Source organism: Ranitomeya variabilis, chromosome 5 (assembly GCF_051348905.1).
Source record: "Ranitomeya variabilis isolate aRanVar5 chromosome 5, aRanVar5.hap1, whole genome shotgun sequence".
Taxonomy (NCBI): domain Eukaryota; kingdom Metazoa; phylum Chordata; class Amphibia; order Anura; family Dendrobatidae; genus Ranitomeya; species Ranitomeya variabilis.
Window position 1 is genome coordinate 63,896,797 of NC_135236.1, and position 23,243 is coordinate 63,920,039.

General features: G+C 43.5%; 1 protein-coding gene across 2 annotated transcripts in view; it reads right to left on the reverse strand.

Moving 5' to 3' along the window:
• Positions 1-3,189: 3,189 nt before the first annotated feature.
• LPAR2 (lysophosphatidic acid receptor 2) overlaps positions 3,190-23,243 on the reverse strand; it is a 57,617-nt gene continuing 37,563 nt past the window's right edge. For both annotated transcript variants that reach the window (XM_077262096.1, XM_077262095.1), the window contains exon 3: positions 3,190-7,760. In XM_077262096.1, coding sequence (XP_077118211.1) covers positions 7,462-7,760 — 299 coding nt within the window. In that variant the 3' untranslated portion in view covers positions 3,190-7,461. The remainder of the gene's footprint in view (positions 7,761-23,243) is intronic.

Below are 23,243 nucleotides of genomic sequence, written 5' to 3' on the forward strand. Positions count from 1 at the left end.
CTGAGGGGTTATGGAAGCCCAGGTTGCTTTAATAGAAGCCTTCAGCTCGTCTGCATTGTTGGGTCTGGTGTCTCTCATCTTCCTCTTGAAAATACTCCATAGATTCTCTATGGGGTTAAGGTCAGGCGAGTGTTCTGGCCAATCAAGCACAGTGATACTGTTGTTTGTAAACCAGGTATTGGTATTTTTGGCAGTGTGGACAGGGGCCAAGTCCTGCTGGAGAATGACATTTCCATCTCCAAAATGCTTGTCGGCAGAGGGAAGTATGAAGTGCTCTAAAATCTCCTGGTAGACGGCTGCGCTGACTTTGGTCTTCATAAAACACAGAGGACATGGCTCCCCAAACCATCACTGATTGTGGAAACTTCACACTAGACCTCCAGCAGCTTGGATTGTGTCCTCTCCACTCTTCCTCCAGACTCTGGGACCTTGATTTTCAAATGAAATGCAAAATTTACTTTCATCTGAAAACAACACCTTGGACCATAGAGCAACAGTCCAGTTCTTTTTCTCCTTGCCCAGATAAAATGCTTCTAGCGGTGTCTATTGGTCATGAGTGGGTTAACACAAGGAATGTGACACTTGTAGCCCATGTGCTGGATACGTCTGTATGTGGAGGCTCTTGAAGCAATGACTCCAGCAGCAGTCCACTCCTTGTGGATCTCCCCCAACATTTTTGAATGGCCTGTTCTTAACAATCCTTTAAAGGCTGCGGTTATCCCGGTTGCTTGTGCAACATTTTCTACCACACTATTTCCTTCCACTCAACTTTCCATTAATATGCCTGGATACAGAACTCTGAACAGCCGGCTTCTTTAGCATGTTCCATGTATAATGGTCTGTAGTATAAGATCAACATAGGCACACAAGGTGGTACAGACTTCAAGTAAAAGAAGATCAAAGAAGAGCACCCCTAGGTGCTGACATCTACTGTATTGTATCTGCATAATTTTATTTGAAAATCTTTTATGACTTACGTGTTTTACATCTTCCTTTTAATTCTGTGTACATATATCTCTTATTTTTTGTACTAATAAAAATGTATTGAAATTCAGAAAAGTCCAAAAGTCTGGACACACCTTCTCATTTAAAGATTTTTCTGTATTTTCATGACTATGAAAATTGTACATTCACACAGAAGGCATCAAAACTATGAATTAACACATGTGGAATTATATACTTAACAAAAAAGTGTGAAACAACTGAAATTATGTCTTATGTTCTAGGTTCTTCAAAGTAGCCACCTTTTGCTTTGATGACTGCTTTGCACACTCTTGGCATTCTCTTGATGAGCTTCAAGAGGTAGTCACCGGGAATGGTTTTCACTTCACAGGTGTGCCCTGTCAGGTTTAATAAGTGGGATTTCTTGCCTTATAAATGGGGTTGGGACCATCAGTTGTGTTGAGCAGAAGTCTGGTGGATACACAGCTGATAGTCCTACTGAATAGACTGTTAGAATTTGTATTATGGCAAGAAAAAAGCAGCTAAGTAAAGAAAAACGAGTGGCCATTACTTTAAGAAATGAAGGTTAGCCAGTCTAAAAAATTGGGCAAACTTTGAAAGTGTCCCCAAGTGCAGTGGCAAAAACCATCAAGCGCTACAAAGAAACTGGCTCACATGAGGACCGCCCCAGGAAAGGAAGACCAAGAGTCACCTCTGCTTCTGAGGATAAGTTTATCCGAGTCACCAGCCTCAGAAATCGCAGGTTAACAGCAGCTCAGATTAAAGACCAGATCAATGCCAATGAGTTCTAGCAGCAGACACCTCTCTACAACAACTGTTAGGGCTTATTTCCACATGCGAGGCACACGTCCGTATCTCGCATGTGGAAACCAAGCCCTGGTGCCGGCACTCAGGAGCGGAGCTGTGCAGCTCCATGTGTTCCTATGCGGCCGCACGCTCCGCTCCTCAGTGCCGGCTCCACAGCTTGGTTTCCACATGCGAGATACGGACGCGTGACTCGCATGTGGAAATGAGCCCTTAAGAGGAGACTTTGTGCAGCAGGCCTTCATGGTAAAAGAGCTGCTAGGAAACCACTGCTAAGGACAGGCAGCATGCCCAGACGGATTCAGGCAGTGTCGAAAGCCAAAGGCGGAGTTACGAAATACTGACAAAATTAAAATTTTGATTTTTAGGAGCAAAACAGTAACAATGCAGTGACAAGACCCAAATCTGCACAACTAATCATATACTAAATAGTTGCAAGTAAAATTTATGAGATATCCATGATGATTGTCTATAAAATGATGGCAGTCTCGCGTTCGAGGCAGTAATGGTTGGTGAGATATGGAGCACAAAAGTCAAAAGGTCAAAACATTGTTACCCTTTTCCTCGTCGGTGTATATTAGAAAACGGTTTAGATGATAAAATTAAATAAAAATAAAAAAGGATGAAATTAACTGAAGTTTCAGGCAACATCTTTAATGGGAAAAAGGCAAATGATCTAATTTTTTTTTTCTTGGTCATCTCACCAGCATTACATAAAAACAGGCAAAAATAATGCAGGGCTGTGAAGTTGGAGTCATGGAGCCCGTATAAAGTGGACTGACTCCGACAATATATAATAAATTGGGTACAGTAGAACAATAGAGTATGTGCTGTACATTTGTTTCATAAGAATTTGGGAAAGTTATGAAATGTCCTATAAATGCCTGTTCTGTTCCTGATCTAAGTACCTCAGCTTTTAGTTGAGATGAACTTTATGCACATGCTCAGTAGTGACCAGTGCTGTGGAGTTTTGGATGAGATGAATCCGTGCTGCACTTTATGCACATGCTCAGTAGTGACCAGTGCTGGGGAGTCGTGGATGAGATGAATCTGTGCTGCACTTTATGCACATGCTCAGTAGTGACCAGTGCTGGGGAGTCGTGGATGAGATGAATCTGTGCTGCAATTATGCACATGAGTCCATGACCAGTAGTGACTAGGGCTGTGGAGTCGTGGATGAGATGAATCTGTGCTGCACTTTATGTACATGCTCAGTAGTGAGGTAGTGCTGTGGAGTCGGAGTTGTAAGTCAGGAAAATTGAGAAATCGGAGTCTGGTTTGGCTTACCAACTCCACAGTCCTGAAATAATGACCGAAATATGTATGTGTGGGTGCTTGACTCTTTTATACATTTGTGTGTATATACAATATTGCGCAAAAGATTTAGGCAGGTATGGGGAAAAAAATGCTGCAACGTAATAATGAGTTCAAAATAGAAGTGTTAATATTTTTATCAATTAACAAAAATTAAGAGATAAGTATCATATCAGATCTATGAACTGCTCCAATATTTACACCCACAACTGTTTTCCTCATCCCACATTGTTAGTTCTGCTTCATGTCACTTGTCTTATTTATTGCACTTTTCTGTCTTGTGTATAAATATGTGACTCTTCAGATTTTGTGTTATTCTATGCCTGATGAAGAGACCTGAGTAGTCTCGATTGCTATTTGTTACCATCTTTTCAGTTAGCCATTAAAAGGTATCAACCACTGAGGACTCTTAAGTTTTAATATTTTTCTATCGATATTTGGTGTCACCGCCTTTGCTTTACCTTCAAGACAGCATCAATTCTTCTGAGTACACTTGCACAAAGTAAGGGATTTTTAAGGATTACAATCAGGTGTATGAGTAAGTAATTATACCAAACAGGTAATAATGGTCATCGTTTTTATGTGTAGGCTGAAATACAGTCATTAACTAAAAAAAACTAATAGCTGTGTAGGAGGCTTAAAATTGAGTGAAGAACATCCAAACTCTGCTACAAAGGTGAAGTTGGTTGTGGAAGGAAGTTTCATATCACAGGTCATGCCCAACAACAAGAAACCAGGTAGTTATACTGCACCAGCAATGTCCCTCCCAGGCACAGATTTCAAAGCAGACTGCAGTTTCAACATTTGCTCTTCAAGCTCTTTAAAAGAAGCTTCAAGAAATGGGCAACATTGTGGACACAGTGGTCGGCTAAGGAAACTTAGTGCAGCAGATGAAAGACACATCATGCTTACTTCTAAATCGGAAGATGTCCAGTGGTGCCATCAACACAGATATGGCAGAAACCAGTGGGACCCTGTTACACTCGTCTACTATTTCAGAGAAGTCTGTCCAGAAGTGGCCTTCATAGATGAATAACAGCAAAAATACATACTTCCGACATGGAAACAAGGACAAGCGACGCAACTATGCACAAAAACGTGAGAACTGGGGTGCAGAAAAATGGCAGCAGGTGCTATCGACTGAGGAGTCAAAATTTAAAACTTTTGCCTGACAGAAGGCAGTTTGTTCGCAGAAGGGCTGGAGAGTGGTACAATAATGAGCATGCAGGCATCAGTGAAGCATGGTGGGAGAGTCCTTACCAGTTTGGGGCTGCATTTCAGCAAACCAATGATTTGGTCGGGATTAATGGTGTCAATGCTTAGAAATACAGGCAGATACTTATTGACCATATAATACCATCAAGATGGTGTCTGATTGGCTCAAATTTTTCTAGTTTTTATGGAGGAGACCTATATATTTTTTTTAATCCTAAGTCTAGCACATCGTCTTATTATCATGTTATGGTTGCAGTAAAGCTTGGCTATGCAACCTCAATGCTATTCTTTGGGAGAAAAAAATTATGAATGACTTGTTGTAATCAAAAATTTAAGACAAGCAAAGACTACCATTTTAACATGACTGTTGCGCAGCTAAAAAATAAACTCAATAAGGACGCCAAGGATCCAATTCTATATATTTTTTTACTATTTGCATAAATATTTCTCACAGGGGACATTAAATAAAAACACCATACAAGCAGATGTGGCAATAAAAAAAACATACATAAAGATAAAATATTGGTTTAAAGCGGTGCGAGAAAGTTTGTGAACCCCACAGAACTTTAAATATTTCTAAATAAATTTGACCTACAATTATATCAGATTGTCATATAAGTCATACAAGTCTAAAATATTAGCATTTGACATTTTTTATTACAGAAAATTATCCAATATCATATGTCTATAAATAGCAAATGTATGTGAACCTTTAGAATTAGCAGATAATTTGAAAGTGAAATTGGTTTCTGGTGTTTTCTTTCAAGGGGGATGACAATCAGGTATTAGTGGACGACCTGTTTTATTTAAAGAACTGTGAATCTATCAAAGTCTGATCTTTGCAAGTTTGTGACTGTGTATAATGGCATGAACAAAGTAGTTTTCTGAGAACTTCAGAAGAATTGTTGATTCCCATCAAGCTGGAAAAGGTCGCAACACCATCACTAAAGAGTTTGGACTCCACCAATCCACAGTCATAAAGACTGTGTATAAATGGAGGAAATTAAAGACCATTATTACCATCCTCAGGAGTGGTTGATCAACAAAGATCACTCCAAGAGCAAAGCATATAATAGTCCACAAGGTCACAAAGGTGCCAAAGATAACTTCTAAACAACTAAAGGCTTCTGTCACATTAGCCAATGTTATTGTTCATGACTCCACCCTTAGGAGGACACTGATCAACAAAGGTGACAATGACAGGATTGCAAGGAGAAAGCTACTGCTTTACAAAAAGAACATTACTGCCTGCAGTTTGCTAAAGATCACCAGAACAAGCCACACAGTTATTGGAACAAGGGTTTATAGAGCTTTTTGGTTTAAATGAGAAGTGTTAGTGTGAGAAAGAAACACACTGCACTACAGCATAAAAGACTTATACTATTTGTGAAACACGGTTGTGGCAGTCATCTTTGATAGAGCAATTAATTCTGAATTTTAATTGCAAATTCGAAAGGAAAATGCCAGGACATCTGTCCATAAGCTGATTCTCAACAGAACGTGGGTCATGCAGCAAGACAATGACCCAAAGTATACAAATATTCTACAAAAGAATGGTTAAAGAATAAAAAGTCTATATCTTGAAATAGCCAAGTCAAAATCCTGTCCTTTAATCATAGAAATTTTGTGGACGGACCTGTTCATGAGAGAAACACTCTACCCCCTCCTCAAGATGACAAAGGTGTGAAACTCAGAGGAGGAATTGTCTAAAATTCCAACAAGCAGATGAGGAGGACTAATCAACAATTACTGAAAACATGTTATTAAATAATTTTCCTCTTTAAAAATCACAAAGTATATTTTTAACTCATTTATTTTTTTCTTCTTTAACTTTAGGACTTGTGTGAAGATGTGATGTAGTTTCAGGTCAAATTTATACCGAAATCTGTTAAATTCTGACGGGTTCACAAACTTTGAAGCACCACTGTATGTATATCTGTTTCTACACATAATTTTTTTTTTTTTAAATACCAGCGCCACTCTTCTCCATTGACGTAGTGTGAAATTGCAGCATAGCCCAATCCACTTCCATTCTTCAATACCAGGTATAATGCCATACAACAATTCTGGCGCTCTTTGTGGGGGGATGGGGGGATCTCATCACAAATAACCCCTTTAAATTGGATATGCTGCTTATACTCTCAGCCATCTAAACGTACAGTGTCCTCCTGACCTCTTTTCTTCAGTGTCTACTTACAGTTCATTCATCCTACTCTGATGTTCTCGTGTACTTAAACAAGTCCTCAATGTTTGAAAAGTTGAGTTCAACCTCAGATACAACCACTTTAACACAGATCATCTGTGCAATCGTCTACGCCTGGTTCGGCCACTTGTCCCATTTACTTGAATGGGACTAATCTGTAGTACCTGGACATTATTAGCACAGCTGTGCGTTCATTGTGCTAATCGACAGGGATCTCGAAGAGCCTCGGAGAACCACTCAAACAAGAGAGTCTACAAGTCATAAAGTCCTGCTGGTAATGCAATTTGTGCTTTAAAACAACTGGAATGATACATAAAAATAACACGTAGATAAAATAAAAAAATGAACCAAACAAAATTTTATGTAACCATACAAATGAGCACCAAAACATAAAGGGTACAGATCACCCAAATCAGTTCCATTAGGGTGTAGAAACCTTAGGGGTTTGAATATTAAGTTTTCTGCAGGTTTCATTTCCATCCAGTTGACTCCCCCAAAATACTGTCCCTCAAACACCTGCTTATTATCTCTCCCTCACACATAAAGTAGTTCATATGAATTCATCTTCTTTCTTCTTCTAAGACTCTCTTCCTTAGTGCTATGTAGGCATCTTCTGCATGTTCCATGTCTTGAAGCCAACTTAACTTTCGAAGACATCGGTAATAATCTCATGCATTTTGTGGTACTTGATATCTTTGCTCTATTGCTCAGGTTAAGAAGTCTCCTTGGATTGAAGACAGAAACTGAACCAGTCATAAAATAAGTCAAGGCACATTGTGCACTTCTTAAATCGAGCAAAGCAAAGTAGGATCTACTCAGGTTTATATCAATTTCTTCAACACGAGACATGCGGTCACATGCACTACTAATAATGCTGCCCATGGTACCACATGGGCAAATTTTCTATTATATGCAGTCTTGGATCCCGTAAAGAGTAAATTCAGAGCATACACCAAAGTGGTTTATAGTGTGGAGTCGCGAACTGGATGTCCATTGTCGGCCAATATTCTCCTCTCGGTATTTGTCGACCGGACAGAAGGTGAATACCTGGACCCTCGATTACAGAAGAAGCAAAGGATCTGCTTAAAAGTTGCTCTCATCTCATTGTCTCTGTAGGAGTACACAATGGGATTGATGACGGAGTTGATCTCGGCAAGGAGGAGGAAGTATTTCTCAACGGCCAAGACGTCGCAGGTTTTGCATCCTAAACCATCCAGAAGGAGAACGATTTGGCCCGGAGTCCAGCAGATGATAAAGGCACCTAGAAGAAATGACGAAAACATGGGCATCAGAATGTGAAATAGCGACAGCACTGCAAATAATACACGCATTGTAATCTGTCTCATAATGTAACGGTCTCTTTATACAGGGACATAATCAGCATACAGGAACCTAAGAACGTTCACTGATCACTGGCTTTTGGGCAGAGATCATAATGAGCAAGATGATCGGCTGGTCGAAGCATATATCATCATTCCTTACGGCACATGTTCTTATGTAAAGTGGATGTGCCGCCAACAATATGCAGATGGTATGGGGATCGACCTATCTTATTCTGTCCCCATATAGTTTTCATTAGTCTATGTAAAAAGGCATTAAACGATCGCCGATTGAGTTGGTTACATCATTGATCTGTTTGTGTAAACCCATCGTTAAATTAAAGCTATCCACAAAAATTAGACAAATGTCAATTTCTTCCGGATCAACCATCATCTAATGAGTAGTTGGGTGTCTCGAACCCTGACAGCAAACGCTGAGGAAAGTAGGATCGCGTATCTGGAATTTCAACATGCTGATCCTTTGTTCTCAGTTGTCTGGTGGTAGCTTGTTTCCACAGAACAAACACATGCGTGGTCGGGCTAAGCCTGCAGGTGTATGTGGTGGGTGGCAATAATAGCTGTCAGCAGAACAACACAGCATAGTCAAGGAAAAAGGCTGAATGCCATACACTGACTGGTAAGACCCTTTGCCCCTATGAGATCTGGCCTTCACCTTTTGTAGACCAATATTGACACAATTAAGTCACAAGTAGTGAAAGATCTTCCTGTATCAACATCTAGAACTGTTTTAACTTGTGTGTTCCATCTTTAGAGTCTGGCACCCATTCATTGGTCCCGTTGGGGCTTACATCCAAACCCCCTGAAAAATGGTATTCGGACTTATGCACCGACGGGGCCATAGAATAAAATGGTGCTGGTATGGCCAACGTGCTCTCTGTTGTGCATCATTTTCTGGTGTATACGCCTACTGGAGACGCACACCCAGATGCAGTCTGCTACGTCCGAGACACTCCGATCAAACTAGGTTTATGACATGGTGATTTTTCAACTTTTTGGATCACTAAAAATAGCCAAGTTTTTGATAAGAGACTCCCAGCAGCCAGGATACCAATGTAGCAAAATTAGTTTTAAGAGCCTAAATATTTAAGAAAGTTCCTATTACTTGGGTAATGGAGGAATCAGAATGGCTCTGAAAAGTTACAGTAATTTGTCCACCGTTGCGACATTGCCCCGACAGATAGTTGTACACATTAATATTGCATAACTCATATGGAACTTGTTTCCTATGGTGGGTAAAGATGTTTCTAGCTCACTCGTATATTGTCCGGATATAGATCCAGAAGCGACAGTGAATTCATTAATGACACAGCGTGTTTTTCTCCTCTCTGACCCTTGCCATTCATTTCTTCAGCATCTAAACCTGTTCAGTGGTTACACCCCCGTGACTTATTCTCAGATATTTGACAACAGCCAGCTCCGCATATAAAATGGGTGTGTGCCGAGTCCAGCATGAGGTGAGTTAAACGTAATTAATCCACCCTTGTTGCATAATATGGAAAAACGCCTCCTTCCTAGTAGACGCAGTAATTACAGTGTCCTTGATCCTGTGCTGAGTTTTCTAATGTGCGCTCTTTGCTGCCGGCACAGGACGGTCTCTCTCCGAGGAGCTGGACATTGTGTAATGAAATAAGGTTCTCGTGACTGCCAAAAGCTGGGTCATGCATATTACATATAGGCCAAACAAACCCCCTGACTTCAGTGAGACATGCCAACCGTCTAATGTGTATGATAATGTCATGACTTTCCCCAAAATATCGAGAGAAAGAGAGATCGAACATTTTGGGATTCAGTCGAACTCCAGATAAGTTGTTGGGCAGCAACCTACTCGCTTCTACCCTTTGATAACACAGGGTGAAGAAGGCGGATAACTATTGGCCTACCTAGCAAAACTTTATGCCAATGATTGCCAACACTAATCATAGCTTTCACTGTCAAGAGTTTTCCCGGCAAGGGTTGTCTCCCACCGTTGATATTATCATCATAAGACACCAATTATATACTGCAAAGGTGTTTTTCCAAAAGGGTCATTCTGGGGCTCTAGTAACTTTCTGATACTGAAAATCAAGCTGCCATTTATAACCATGTATACAAGTGGTTCCCAACCTTTAGCTCTTACAATGCTACGACTCCAGCATCGCCAGACAGACGCATGCTGTAAGTTTATAACAGGAATTGTAGATTTTTAACAGTTGGAGAGCTTCGGGTTGAAAGAGATGGAAAATGGGACTTGCCCAAGTGGCAGGAGGCTACAGAGATGGTCATCTGAGTGCCTAATAGATGAGAGGAGGGTGAAAATAAAGAAAGACCTGAAGAGAATGAGGGTATTTTCTTACAATGCTCTGAAGAACGATCAGCTACTTCTCCTGCAGGATCTATAAGCTTCAATGGCGAAGACCAGTTTTGATGAACCCTTCTACCACTACAGGATCCCCTGTCCCAGTTATCTGCAGGAAGCTACAATGATAATGGTCAGGGCATGACCGTGCTTCATAGTCATCATGGATAGCTGCAGGAGATTGAATAACATAGAGGTAGACCCAAACAACCTAATTTATATAATTCATAGAGATGAGTGAATACATTTGAGGTCAGAAGGCCTGCGAACCACCTCCTACCTGCCAGCAACCGCAGTCCTCTTTTCATTAGCTGGGGAGTGTGCCGCCAACGTTGCGGATCTCGGCGGGACCCCATCCAGTAACCAGATATTACTGACCTCTCCACTTGACCAGGGTCCTGAGAATTTATTCACTCAGTATCACCCTGTATAGACCTATGATGACATTTATGAGTGTAGACTAGCATGTCGAGGAATGATAGACCAGACATAATGAAGTTGTAGGGCTTTTAGTGACACTGTTTTGTGTACAGCTTTTCTCTCCTTTCCCCCTTTTCTGTCGCAAAATACGCAATACTGTAATGTATGGTCAAGACACCAAACATTTTCTCCATATAACAAAGGTGTCTGGCAGTAAGGCAACTGGCTGCAGCAGTACCCATTCCCATCGGTTCGGTCACAAAATTGGGGCAGCTAGTTGTCCTTGTTTGCCATTATGTCTAGCAAATTTACTAACACCTCAGTTGGTAATGTAGGAACGCAGAACAGCACCTGGAACACTTAAAATCTGGACAAGAATGCCTGCTTTTAGGCAAGCTTTCCGTAAATGCCAATTTTTGGACCAAATTTCCAATATTGTTTCTGTAAATTCGAACAGCATTGGCAAAATCGGGACAGTTAGCACCTTTGGTCTACGTCATACCTAGTTAACGAATACGTTAAGGACAGCTGGAGGACAGGAGCCGGCACCTGACCGGGCAGGCGTTCTAATTTTCCATCGGCAGAGTTCCATTATGCTAATTGCTTCCTGGTACCTGAGGGTTAGACTCTTCCATGCCAGTTATGCAGCTCAAGTCCTTTTTTTGGCAAACGTGAATGCATATTACCTTCCGTAGCCAAGAGCTAACACTTTACATGCCATATGTCATCAACCCCTTCTATATGACAACACAAGTCTCTGGACTTACAGCATCTGAATGGTTAATATATAGGACATACATCTGCTGTATCATCCTTTGTGCTGAATATTACATTCCTATTGCTGTGCTGTGCAGAGGAGTCTTTGTTTTTCAGACTTTGCTGGTCATGTCATTATCAGGACTGTCCCTATGTGTCATTACTTGGTGACGCTGAGTCACGCTTACATAAGACTGATGCAGAGGATTCTGTCTCCAGCTGTGCAAACATTTTGGTAATTTATTCCCAGTGGTGGAGAATGGCTCCTAAAATCCAGATGTTTTAAGTTACTCCATCTCTGTATGCCTGGCGTCCTCTTCTAGCAGGCGCCACAGAGACACACTCTGACCCATACAGCTCCATCCTCCGTGTATACAGCTCTCTACAGACTTATATATTACATACTTGATTCTGCCTGCACCTCAATACGGCTTCTAGGGAAAAATAATTCTGTAACATGATATGTGATGGCACACGGTGCTTTTTTCTGGTGGAGTCATATGGAATTTGCTAGGAAAAGACTTTGAAAGAATCGGAGCTTCACTAGGAGAAAGTAAAGACCTACAGAAGTTTACGGCCTTCTGATGGCCAGTGCCATAATTAACCATATTGTAAAGTACTTTATGGACATGAAATTATATTTTCAACCAATAATATCACTCCAGAGTGCTGCCACTAGGTCAGTTACCTGTTGTCAGGTGTAATCCATCTCTAGCAACATTGATGCCATGATGGTTTACAGGAAGTGGGGGCGGGTCTTTGTCCCCGTACAGGAAGTGGGGGTGGGTCTTTGTCCCCATACAGGAAGTGGGGGTGGATCTTTGTCCCCATACAGGAAGTGGGGGTGGGTCTTTGTCCCTGTACAGGAAGTGGGGGTGGGTCTTTGTCCCTGTACAGGAAGTGGGGGTGGGTCTTTGTCCCCGTACAGTAAGTGGGGGTGGGTCTTTGTCCCCATACAGAAAAAGGGGACAGGGCTTTGTTTCTGTACAGAAAGTGGGGACAAGTATGTCACTATACGGGAAGTGGGGTGTGGCTTCATCTCTGTCTACAGGAAGTGGGACATGGCTTCCCCTCTCCCTAAAGGAAGTGGGGGTGGGTATTTGTCTCTCTACAGGAAATAGGCGATCATCTTTGCTTCTTTACAGGAAGTGGGGATGGGTCTTTGTCTCTCTATAGGAAATAGGCGATCATATTTGTTTATTTACAGGAAGTGGGGGTGGGTCTTTGTCTCTATACAGGAAGTGTCAGCTCGCCTTTGTTTCCCTACAAGAAGTGGGGGTGGGTCATTGTCTCTCTACAGGAAGTGTCGGCTCGCCTGTTTCCCTACAGGAAGTGGGGGTGGGCCGTTGTCTCTCTACAGGAAGTGGCAGCGCGCCTTTGTTTCCCTACAGAAAGTGGTGGGTCATTGTCTCTCTACAGGAAGTGTCGGCTCGCCTTTGTTTCCCTACAGGAAGTGGGGGTGGGTCATTGTCTCTCTACAGGAAGTGTCGGCTTGCCTGTTTCCCTACAGGAAGTGGGGATGGGCCATTGTCTCTCTACAGGAAGTGGCGGCTCGCCTTTGTTTCCCTACAGGAAGTGGGGGTGGCTCATTGTCTCTACAGGAAGTGTCAGCTCGCCTGTTTCCCTACAGGAAGTGGGGGTGGGTCATTGTCTCTCTACAGGAAGTGTCGGCTTGCCTGTTTCCCTACAGGAAGTGGGGGTGGGTTATTGTCTCTCTACAGGAAGTGTCGGCTCGCCTTTGTTTCCCTACAGGAAGTGGGGGTGGCTCATTGTCTCTCTACAGGAAGTGTCAGCTCGCCTGTTTCCCTACAGGAAGTGGGGGTGGGCCATTGTCTCTCTACAGGAAGTGTGGTGAATCTTTGTCTCTTTATAGGAAATGGGGGTTTCTTCTTCTCAGTACAGCAAGTGCGGGGTAGTGGATCTTTGTGTCTTCATTCTTGCTATTTGTCAAACTAGATATAAGCAGAAGGTGAGATTTCAGTTTGGTGCAGGCAAGCCTATAGATAATGGCAGGAAAAGACAGGTTCGGATCCTATAGTACAGGCAAAATGCTAATGATAGGAACTGCACACTGAAAATCAGTTGATTATAAGTGAAAGCACTTGTCCATGCCACCCAGTCTTCTTGTGCAGTCTGTGACCTGCCGATTTTGCTCCAGTGCTGGCAGAGTGAGTTGGTGGTCACCTGAGCTAGAACGAGGCATTCATAGACTTACTTTAAGAGCTTGTTACCCTTAGTTCTGACTTTTGATCAGTCAGAATCTGCAGTCACAAGATTCCAGAAGGGGACCACAGAAGTGCTGGTAAGAGCTGAAAATGGCGGCTGCTAAGTGTAATACTAGGGGCAGGGACCTTACATTGTAAGTTGGTTTGTACAGCAAAAGCTGTTTTACCTTGTTGTGGAGAATGAGGGGAGCAAGACCACGATTTTGGACAGGTTTTTATACAGTATAAAATAATTGGTAAATTAAGACTTTCTACATTTCTGAGATGTGCTGGCAGATGACGTCCACAGAGATAATTCTCGGGCTTCTCCGGTCCTGTTTTGTGCACACGTTAAAAAAGAGGTGCAGAATTTTCTGCACAAAATCCGCATCTCCTGGCAGGATCCGCATCTGCGGATTTGCCGCGGTTTTTATGCGGTTTTAGTGCGTTTTTTGTGCGGAATTTATGCGGATTTTGTGCGGATTTTCTGCAGTTTTTACCACTGCGGATTTCTATTAATGGAGGGGTGCAGAAATGCTGCAGATCGGCACAAAAGAAGTCACATGCACTTCTTTGAAATCTACAGCGTTTCTGCGCTGATTTTTCTGCACCATGTGCACAGCTTTTTTTTTTTTCACATTGATTTACATTGTACTGTAAATCACAGTGCAGATCTGCAGCGTTTCTGCAGCAGAAAAAAACATTGCAGATCTGCACTAAATCTGCATCGCGTGCACAGGCCCTAAGAATATAAGATGCAGCAGGAGGTTTCTGCCCATGGCTAACTCCACTCTGCCCATAGAGAACACATGAACGCTCAGACGAGCCGAGTGTCCACGTGTGTGGGGCAGTTGGGAGATAGCTGTTGGCTTGGCAGTATTTAGGTGTTGGGGGAAAACATGTAGGAAAATTAGATTCCGGTTATACTGAACCCCATTTATTGATTAAAGGGAACCTGTCACCCCGTTTTTTAAAGATGAGATAAAAATACTGTTAAATAGGGGCAGAGCTGTGCTTTACATTAGTGTCTTTTTTGTGCCTTTATTCCCCAGCTATGCTGCCGAAATACCTTTGTAAAGTCGCCGAATCCACTGCGCAGGTGAAGGAAAAGAGCGCGATCTGCGCTGTTCCCCTGGTGATCGGTGGGGGCAGCCATCTTCCTGAGGCCGCGCGTGCGCAGATGGAGTGCTCTGCTGCACGGGGCTTCAGGAAAATGGCCGCGGGATGCCGCGCGTGCGCAGATGGAGATCGCGGCGGCCATTTTCCTGAAGCCGGGATGCGAACTCGGCTTCAGGAAAATGGCCGCCGCGATCTCCATCTGCTAACGCGCGGCATCCCGCGGCCATTTTCCTGAAGCCCCGTGCAGCAGAGCACTCCATCTCCGCACGCGCGGCCTCAGGAAGATGGCCGCCCCCACCGATCACCAGGGGAATAGCACAGATCGCGCTCTTTTCCTTCACCTGCGCAGTGGATTCGGCAGCTGGACATGCGCAAACCACTACGCCACCAACGGACAGATAAGCAAGATCTGGGGGAAGAAACAGCGATGTCACCACGCCCATTTGACCAGACCAGCGTGAGTGACAGCCCAAAACGGCGACTTTACAAAGGTATTTCGGCAGCATAGGTGGGGCATAAAGGCTCAAAAAAGACACTAATGTAAAGCACAGCTCTGCCCCTATTTAACGCTATTTTTATCTCATCTTTAAAAAATGGGGTGACAGGTTCCCTTTATATTAAGGGAACTGTGACTGACAACTTATAAGATCGAGACAAATGCAAGACGCCTGGTGGGACCACGACAGATGTTCTGAATGACAATGAGAACCAAGGACGTCTGGATGAAAGGAAATGGAAGAGAAGCAGGCATGAATACACCATGAGGGAAGACATCTGTAGAAATAAATAAATCCCAGCTGCTGTCCCCCCCTGCAGAAAGGAGGATCTGGCCACAATCTCTTTCGATAAGGCAAGAATGCATCTTGAGGGAAAAGTTCACGTTTTGCCCATTCAGCAATATGTGAGGGTCTGGCTCCAGATTTAGCAGGACTTGTTACTATCTGATGTTTTCCTAAATGAGATCCTAAGGCCTTGTGTAAAGGACTGCTTCTAGGATCTATGTGATATGGTAATGGCTGCCTCTGGGGTTCAAGGACGCCTCTATGTTTTCCTACACTGTTCACATACCCTAGTGGGACATACGGATAGCAGAGGGTTCGCCTCTGTGGGGGACCAGAATGGAGATCTCTGGCAGACCTAGCCCATCCGTGTGTCCTACTGTCGACGTGTAATACTACATTTCTCCTCCAGAGGCCGCTGTGGGAAATAAGAGGCAGACTAAGGATCATAGAGGCAGCAATCAGCCGATCCCTAAGCTCAATGATTCCACCCGATTTGTAACAGCACTCAACTATCCACATGTTGTGTGCGCTACTGTAGCTCTGCTACATTGAATTGATTGGTACTAAGCAGCAATTCCATACACATCTTGGAACCATATTTTTTCATTTGGGACAAGACCTGGTGAAAATGGCCTAATAAACCTCTCTTCAGGTCTTTTATTTTATTTTTCAGAAACAGCGCCACTCTTGGGCATAGACTGTGAGTGGTACTGCAGTTCCTCCTCAGACAATATCAGACACGAACCATGGCAGGTAGTAGAGCAGTTTACCCCCTATTAAAACAGGCCTAGTCCCTGTCATTGGAGATGCCTACGCATTGGGGCTGTCGTATAACTAGCAAGGTGTGGTCGCCCATAAATAAATAGTAATATGATCTGCAATGGAGCAGAAGGCAAGTGAGATGTCGGGAGACGAGGAGATGACAGCGCTCGCACTTACACACGCAGATGTCTCTGAAGGCTCCCCCCATTGCAGACAGTGACTTAAAGATCCAAAGTTGGGGACACTAGGGTTATTATTCAGTTAATCCCTTTAAAGAACACAAAAATGTCACCTTAAGATGCACACGAAAACAGGCTTTCCCGTCCCTTTAAGCTCTTATGTAAAATGCTGACTACAGAAATCCATCTGCAAATATTTCTACTATTGCCAGGAATGGGTGATGGGGGGTAAGACCTGGATTAGCGGAAGTGTAGAAATAGTAACATGTTGTATTATTAGTCACTATTTGCCGCTGTTTGCTTTGTGTGAAGAATATAATAGCAGAATGTGTAAGAGCGGGGCAGGACAATAGACACCGGCCCGTGCCTGGCTGAGGCTGCGCCTGTCACTCACTGTCCCCTGGCCGCCGCCGCAGATCCTCTCACTGTGGTCTATCAGTTTCAGTTTCTTCATACAGACGTTACAGCTGCAGGCGGGAAATCACATTTCTGAAAAGTAATTAATGCATTGGATGCTTAAAGGTATATTAACCTTTTTTTCCTTCAAAACAAAAATACACATTCCCATGGGGGGGTTTGGATCATATAAACAATCAGGGAAACAAGGATCGTACAAAATGATTGGGGATGGTACAATAGAGTAGGAGACATAGCGATCACACAAATGACCGGGGAAAACAGCAATCGTATAAATGATCGGGGGGCGAAAGATGTTATGAATGATGAAGGAAACAATGATACTATAAATAATTGTGAAAACAGCGATTGTACAAATATTCGGGGAAATAAACAATAGCACAAATGATCTGAGGAAGCAACGATGGTACAAAAGATCAAGTAAAGCAACGATTGTACAAAAGATCGAGTAAAGCATTGATTGTACAAAAGATCAAGTGAACCAACAATCGTACAAAAGATCAAGTGAAGCAACGATTGTACTGTACAAAAGATCGAGTGAAGCATTGATTGTACAAAAGATCAAGTGAAGTAACGATTGTACAAAAGATCGAGTGAAGCGAGGATCGTACAAAGTGAACCAACAATCATAGAAAAGATCGAGTGAAGCAAGGATCGTACAAAAGAGCAAGTGAACCAACAATCGTACAAAAGATCAAGTGAAGTAACGATTGTACAAAAGATCGAGTGAAGCGAGGATCGTACAAAGTGAACCAACAATCATAGAAAAGATCAAGTGAAGCAAGGATCGTACAAAAGATCAAATGAACCAACAATCGTACAAAAGATCAAGTGAAGCAACGATTGTACAAAAGATCGAGTGAAGCAAGGATCGTACAAAGTGAACCACCAATCATAGAAAAGATCGAGTGAAGCAAGGATCGTACAAAAGATCAAGTGAACCAACAATCGTAGAAAAGATCGAGTAAAGCAACGATTGTACAAAAGATCGAGTGAAGCAAGGATCGTACAAAGTGAACCACCAATCATAGAAAAGATCGAGTGAAGCAAGGATCGTACAAAAGATCAAGTGAACCAACAATCGTAGAAAAGATCGAGTAAAGCATTGATTGCACAAAAAATCAAGTGAAGCAACAATTGTACAAAACATCAAGTGAAGCAACAATTGTATAAAAGATTGCGTGAAGCAAAGATCATAGAAAGGATTGAGTGGAGCAACCATTGTACAAAAGATGGAGTGGGACAAGGATCATACAAAAGATGGATTGAAGCAAGGATCGTACATATGATCAGGGAAGTATCGGTCATATAACTGATAGAAGTAAGCAACAATAGCGTAAATCATCGGGAAAAGCAAGGATCATACAAATGATCGGGGAAGCACCAATCATATATAATAGAAAGCAACAACAGTATATATGATAAAGGAAGCAATGATCATAAAAATCAGGGGAAGCAAGGAACATTCAAATGATGGAGGGAAGCAACGATAGTATAAGTGATTGGGGGTAACAATGATCATACAAATGACAAAAAAATGAAACGAATTGAAAACTATTTTGTTTGTTTTATTAATCGTAATAGGTGCTGGTTATTCTGTATATATCCTTGTAGGGATATATAGGAAACCTGCAGAGTGTCCCACTGACAGTGACCAGAGCAAGACTTATAGCACCATAAACCAGAGCAATAATAGAGGCCCACTCCGGGTATAATAAAGGAAGCGAGAGGACACAAGAATGTTGTGGGGATCATCACACGGCAATCACACCCTGGCAGGTGTAAAGGTGTTTTATGGGATGTTAACCTCCTGACACATTCTTCAGGCGTTTTACGTCCACCGCATTTAAAGGGAACCTATCACAGGTCAGATAAAAGGGTTTGTGAGAACAGAAAAGAGGTGCTACTCTGGCCTACGGCTCTTGCCTACAGTTTGTCCCCAATCAATTGCACGCTGTGACCCCAGACCCTAAACTTGCCCCCCCAATAAAAGACATTTATTTCAGTTGATATTTTGCTTCACATCTAAATGTCGCATGTGGAAGATGTAATGACACTGCCTGGTGTCGTAGAGAGGCAGCCTAAGGGGGCGCTACCGGGAAAGCAGGGAGAGGGAGGAATGAGGCACGCAGTGCACACAGGTCCCGAACTAGGCAGGTCACGTGATCACTGCAGGGATGATAGGGGCAGAGATACTGCGTGAGAACGGAGGGGCTACAAAAAACGCAGGACACAGAGTACTAAGACAGAGACGTAGTCAAAGGACAAGACAAGGGTCGGGAGCCAGACTGGAGCAAGGTACCAAGGGGCAAAACAGCAGATTAGTCAGAGACAAGCCAAGAGGTCAGAAAGCCAGGACAGACAGAGAAGCAGAAAACAAGGGCAGTAGTCAGGGGGCAACCCGAGTCATACACAGCAAGGCACACACGCACAGAGTCATGACAGAAGATATCCCTCACCCTCATCTCCTACAGTCTACTACGTCTGAGTGTCCTCCTTCAGGAGGCATATATGTCCCAAAAATGATGTGCGTCAGAGGGCACGTTCAATTTGTTGGCACCAATACAGTCTATGGTCCCGTCGGCGCAGACACAGCGGGGGGAGTTTGCAGTGTGACAGCACCCTGAGTCTCGAGCTTATCTATGTCCCCCTCCTCCTCACTGACCTTTCCCTATTTGTACAAGAACTAGCTGCAGCAGGAGCCTCCCCCCAACTGCTCTGTTGGCACCAGGACAAAGGACTTTATTAATGTTTACCCCTGGGATATGGCTTAACAGATGGGGTTTAGCCAATCAGCATCAGGATTATTAACCCCTGTGAGGACAAGATTAAACTGTTTCAGATTACTAGTGAATAGCTTCCCTTGACAAAACATTAGGGGATTGCTATACATGCAGCTATCTAGGGCCCTGTTCACACTGAGTATCTTATCTAAAGACGGGGCCATAGAACGCACTGACATCAAGAGAAACTTTGTGTTTTTTTTCTGAACGTTTCTGTGTTTTCAGCCTGGGCACAGACACAAACGTGACCCGCTGCGTTTCTGTGCCCATCTGAAAACACGGACACTTCATTTGTGTCAGTGCTGTCAATGGCCCAGTCGGACGTTTCGTCCCGTTCTTAGGCTACTTTCACACTAGCGTCGTTCAACGCACGTCGCAATGCGTCGTTTTGGAGAAAAAAATCATCCTGCAAAGTTGCCCGCATGATGCGTTTTTTCTCCATTGACTTTTATTAGCGATGCATTGCGACGTATTGCCACACGTCGCATCCGTCGTGCGACGGATGCGTCGTGTTTTGGCGGACCGTCGGCACAAAAAAAACGTTCCATGTAACCTTTTTTGTGCATCGTGTCCGCCATTTTCGACCAAGCATGCGCGGCCGAAACTCTGCCCCCTCCTCCCCGCAACTCACAATCGGGCAGCGGATGCGTTGTAAAACTGCATCCGCTGCCCACGTTGTGCTAAATTAACACACTGTCCGTCGGTACGTCGGCTGACGGTTTGCGATGGCCCGTACCGACGGACTAGTTTGAAAATAGCCTAAGAAGGATTCAGGTGGGACCCCCAAACCCACTGCAGAAACACAGTGTGAACCAGGCTCAAGTCTCTTCACATGTACAGTATTTTCTGGTTACGTATTACATCAGTCTTGGCTCCATCTGTGACAGAGACAGATTTTTATAATAGAAACAGACGAAAACTGGTTAGACGTCGCTCTCGTCTGTCTCCACCTCGGCTCGGTGATCAATCATGTGTCGCTGACATCTTATTATCTTTTTTGAAATCTGATACCACCAGAAACATAGGTAGAGTATCGTGTATTTCCCTCTCATGGCGGGTACAATGACGAGTCTTACAATGCAAAAGAAATACATCGATTTCTTTGCTCTTTTTTTTTTTTACAATTGGATATTCCACAGGAAAAATAGAAAATAATTCCTGTAAACCCTTCATGATTTTTGCTTCCACACGCGTGAGCTGAGGTGTGCACTCAAAAGTACGCCGTGGTGCATGGAGCCAAACATATTCAGGGCTTGCTCACACTTGCCATATCGCTCACACATGCCATATCGCTCACACATGCCATATCGCTCACACGTGCCATATCGCTCACACGTGCCATATCGCTTACACGTGCCACGCTCACACATGCCATATCGCTCACACGTGCCATATCGCTCACACGTGCCATATCGCTCACACGTGCCATATCGCTTACACGTGCCACGCTCACACATGCCATATCGCTCACACGTGCCATATCGCTCACACGTGCCATATCGCTCACACGTGCCATATCGCTCACACTTGCCATATCGCTCACACTTGCCATATCGCTCACACGTGCCATATCGCTCACAAATGCCATATCGCTCACACGTACCATATCGCTCACACGTGCCATATCGTTCACACGTGCCATATCGCTCACATGTGCCATATCGCTCACATGTGCCATTTCGCTCACACGTGCCATATCGCTCACACTTGCCATATCGCTCACATGTGCCATATCGCTCACAAGTGCCATATCGCTCACACTTGCCATATCGCTCACATGTGCCATATCGCTCACACATGCCATATCGTTCACACGTGCCATATCGCTCACACGTGCCATATCGCTCACATGTGCCATATCGCTCACACGTGCCATATCGCTCACATGTGTCATACCGCTCAAACGTAGTAATAAGTCACTTGGCACTCAAATGGTTTCTTTCAGATGAAAAAAGTGAACATCCCATTTATTTGTGCATCCAGTTCAAAGATTATTTAAACGTTTTCGGTCAAATCACAAGACCTTCATCAGAAATATCTTTAACAAAACTGGAAGCATAGGACAATGAGGTATATGAGCCTAGGCAACCCGGGATGGAAAGCGCACCTGGAGCGTCTCAGATCCTTGAAGGGAGAAGGAGGGCGTGTATCCGCCGCTGCATATGGCACTCATAGACGTCCGGTCCGTCACGCTGTGTGGAGTAATCCCGGGGGCTGCACACAGCGTGACGGACCGGACGTCTATAAGTGCCATATGCAGCGGCGGATACACGCCCTCCTTCTCCCTTCAAGGATCTGAGACGCTCCAGGTGCGCTTTCCATCCCGGGTTGCCTAGGCTCATATACCTCATTGTCCTATGCTTCCAGTTTTGTTAAAGATATTTCTGATGGAGGTCTTGTGATTTGACCGAAAACGTTTAAATAATCTTTGAACTGGATGCACAAATAAATGGGATGTTCACTTTTTTCATCTGAAAGAAACCATTTGAGTGCCAAGTGACTTATTACTATTGGATTGACGGGCTGGAAACCTGACTTGGGCACCACACAGGATCCTTGAGTGCCGTGTGTTTTGTCTTTATACCGCTCAAACGTGCCACATCGCTCACACGTGCCATATCGCTCACACGTGCCATATTGCTTACATGTGCCATATCGCTTACACGTGCCATATCGCACACAAAACACATGCCATATCGCTTACACGTGCCATATCGCACACAAAACACATGCCATATCGCTCACACGTGCCATAACGCTCACACATGCCATATCGCTCACACGTGTCATATCGCTCACACACATGCCATATCGTTCACACATGCCATATCGCTCACACATGCCGTACACCACGGCCTCCGATCCTTACAGATACATTACAATTCTGTACCACAGACAACTGTAAATGGTCCTGTAAGAGATTAATAACTGCTGAGTAAAAAAACAGATTGTACACGGACAGCACACAGATGACAAGTGACAAAAAAACACCCCTCTGTCCTGGATGAAAATGGGACAGATTTTTTATACGCTATTGTGAGCGAACCCTAAGCTCAAATACCCAATTAAAAGGGTTCTCTGATTAAGGCCTCATTCACACGTCCATGTTTAAACAAGTATGCAAAAAAATGGTACCGGTGTCATTAGTGTATGGTCCTTGTGTCTGTTTTCACCATCAGTGTCTCATCTGTGTTTGGTCAGTGTGTGGTTTTTATCATCAGTGTATCATCCGTGTGTCCTTTTTGCCATCAGTGTATCATTAGTGTGCGCGTTTTTACCATCCGTGTGTCCTTATTTTACAAACAGTGTGTCAGTGTGTGCATTTTTACCATCTGTGGGGCAGTTTTTACCATCAGTGTCTCATCAGTACGTCCATTTTTACCATCAGGGTGTCATCCGTGTCAGTTTTTACCATTGGTGTGTCACCAGTGTCAGTTTTTACCATCAGTGTGTTATCCGTGTCAATTTTTACTATCAGTGTGTCATATGTGTCAGTTTTTACCATCAGTGTGTCATCCGTGTGTACGTTTTTACCATCCGTGTGTCATCTGTCTGTTTTTACCATCAGTCATAAGTGTTTTTCAAGGATGGATAAATAAATGACAAATCTTCTCCTACATTGTGCAATGTTAAATATGGATGACACA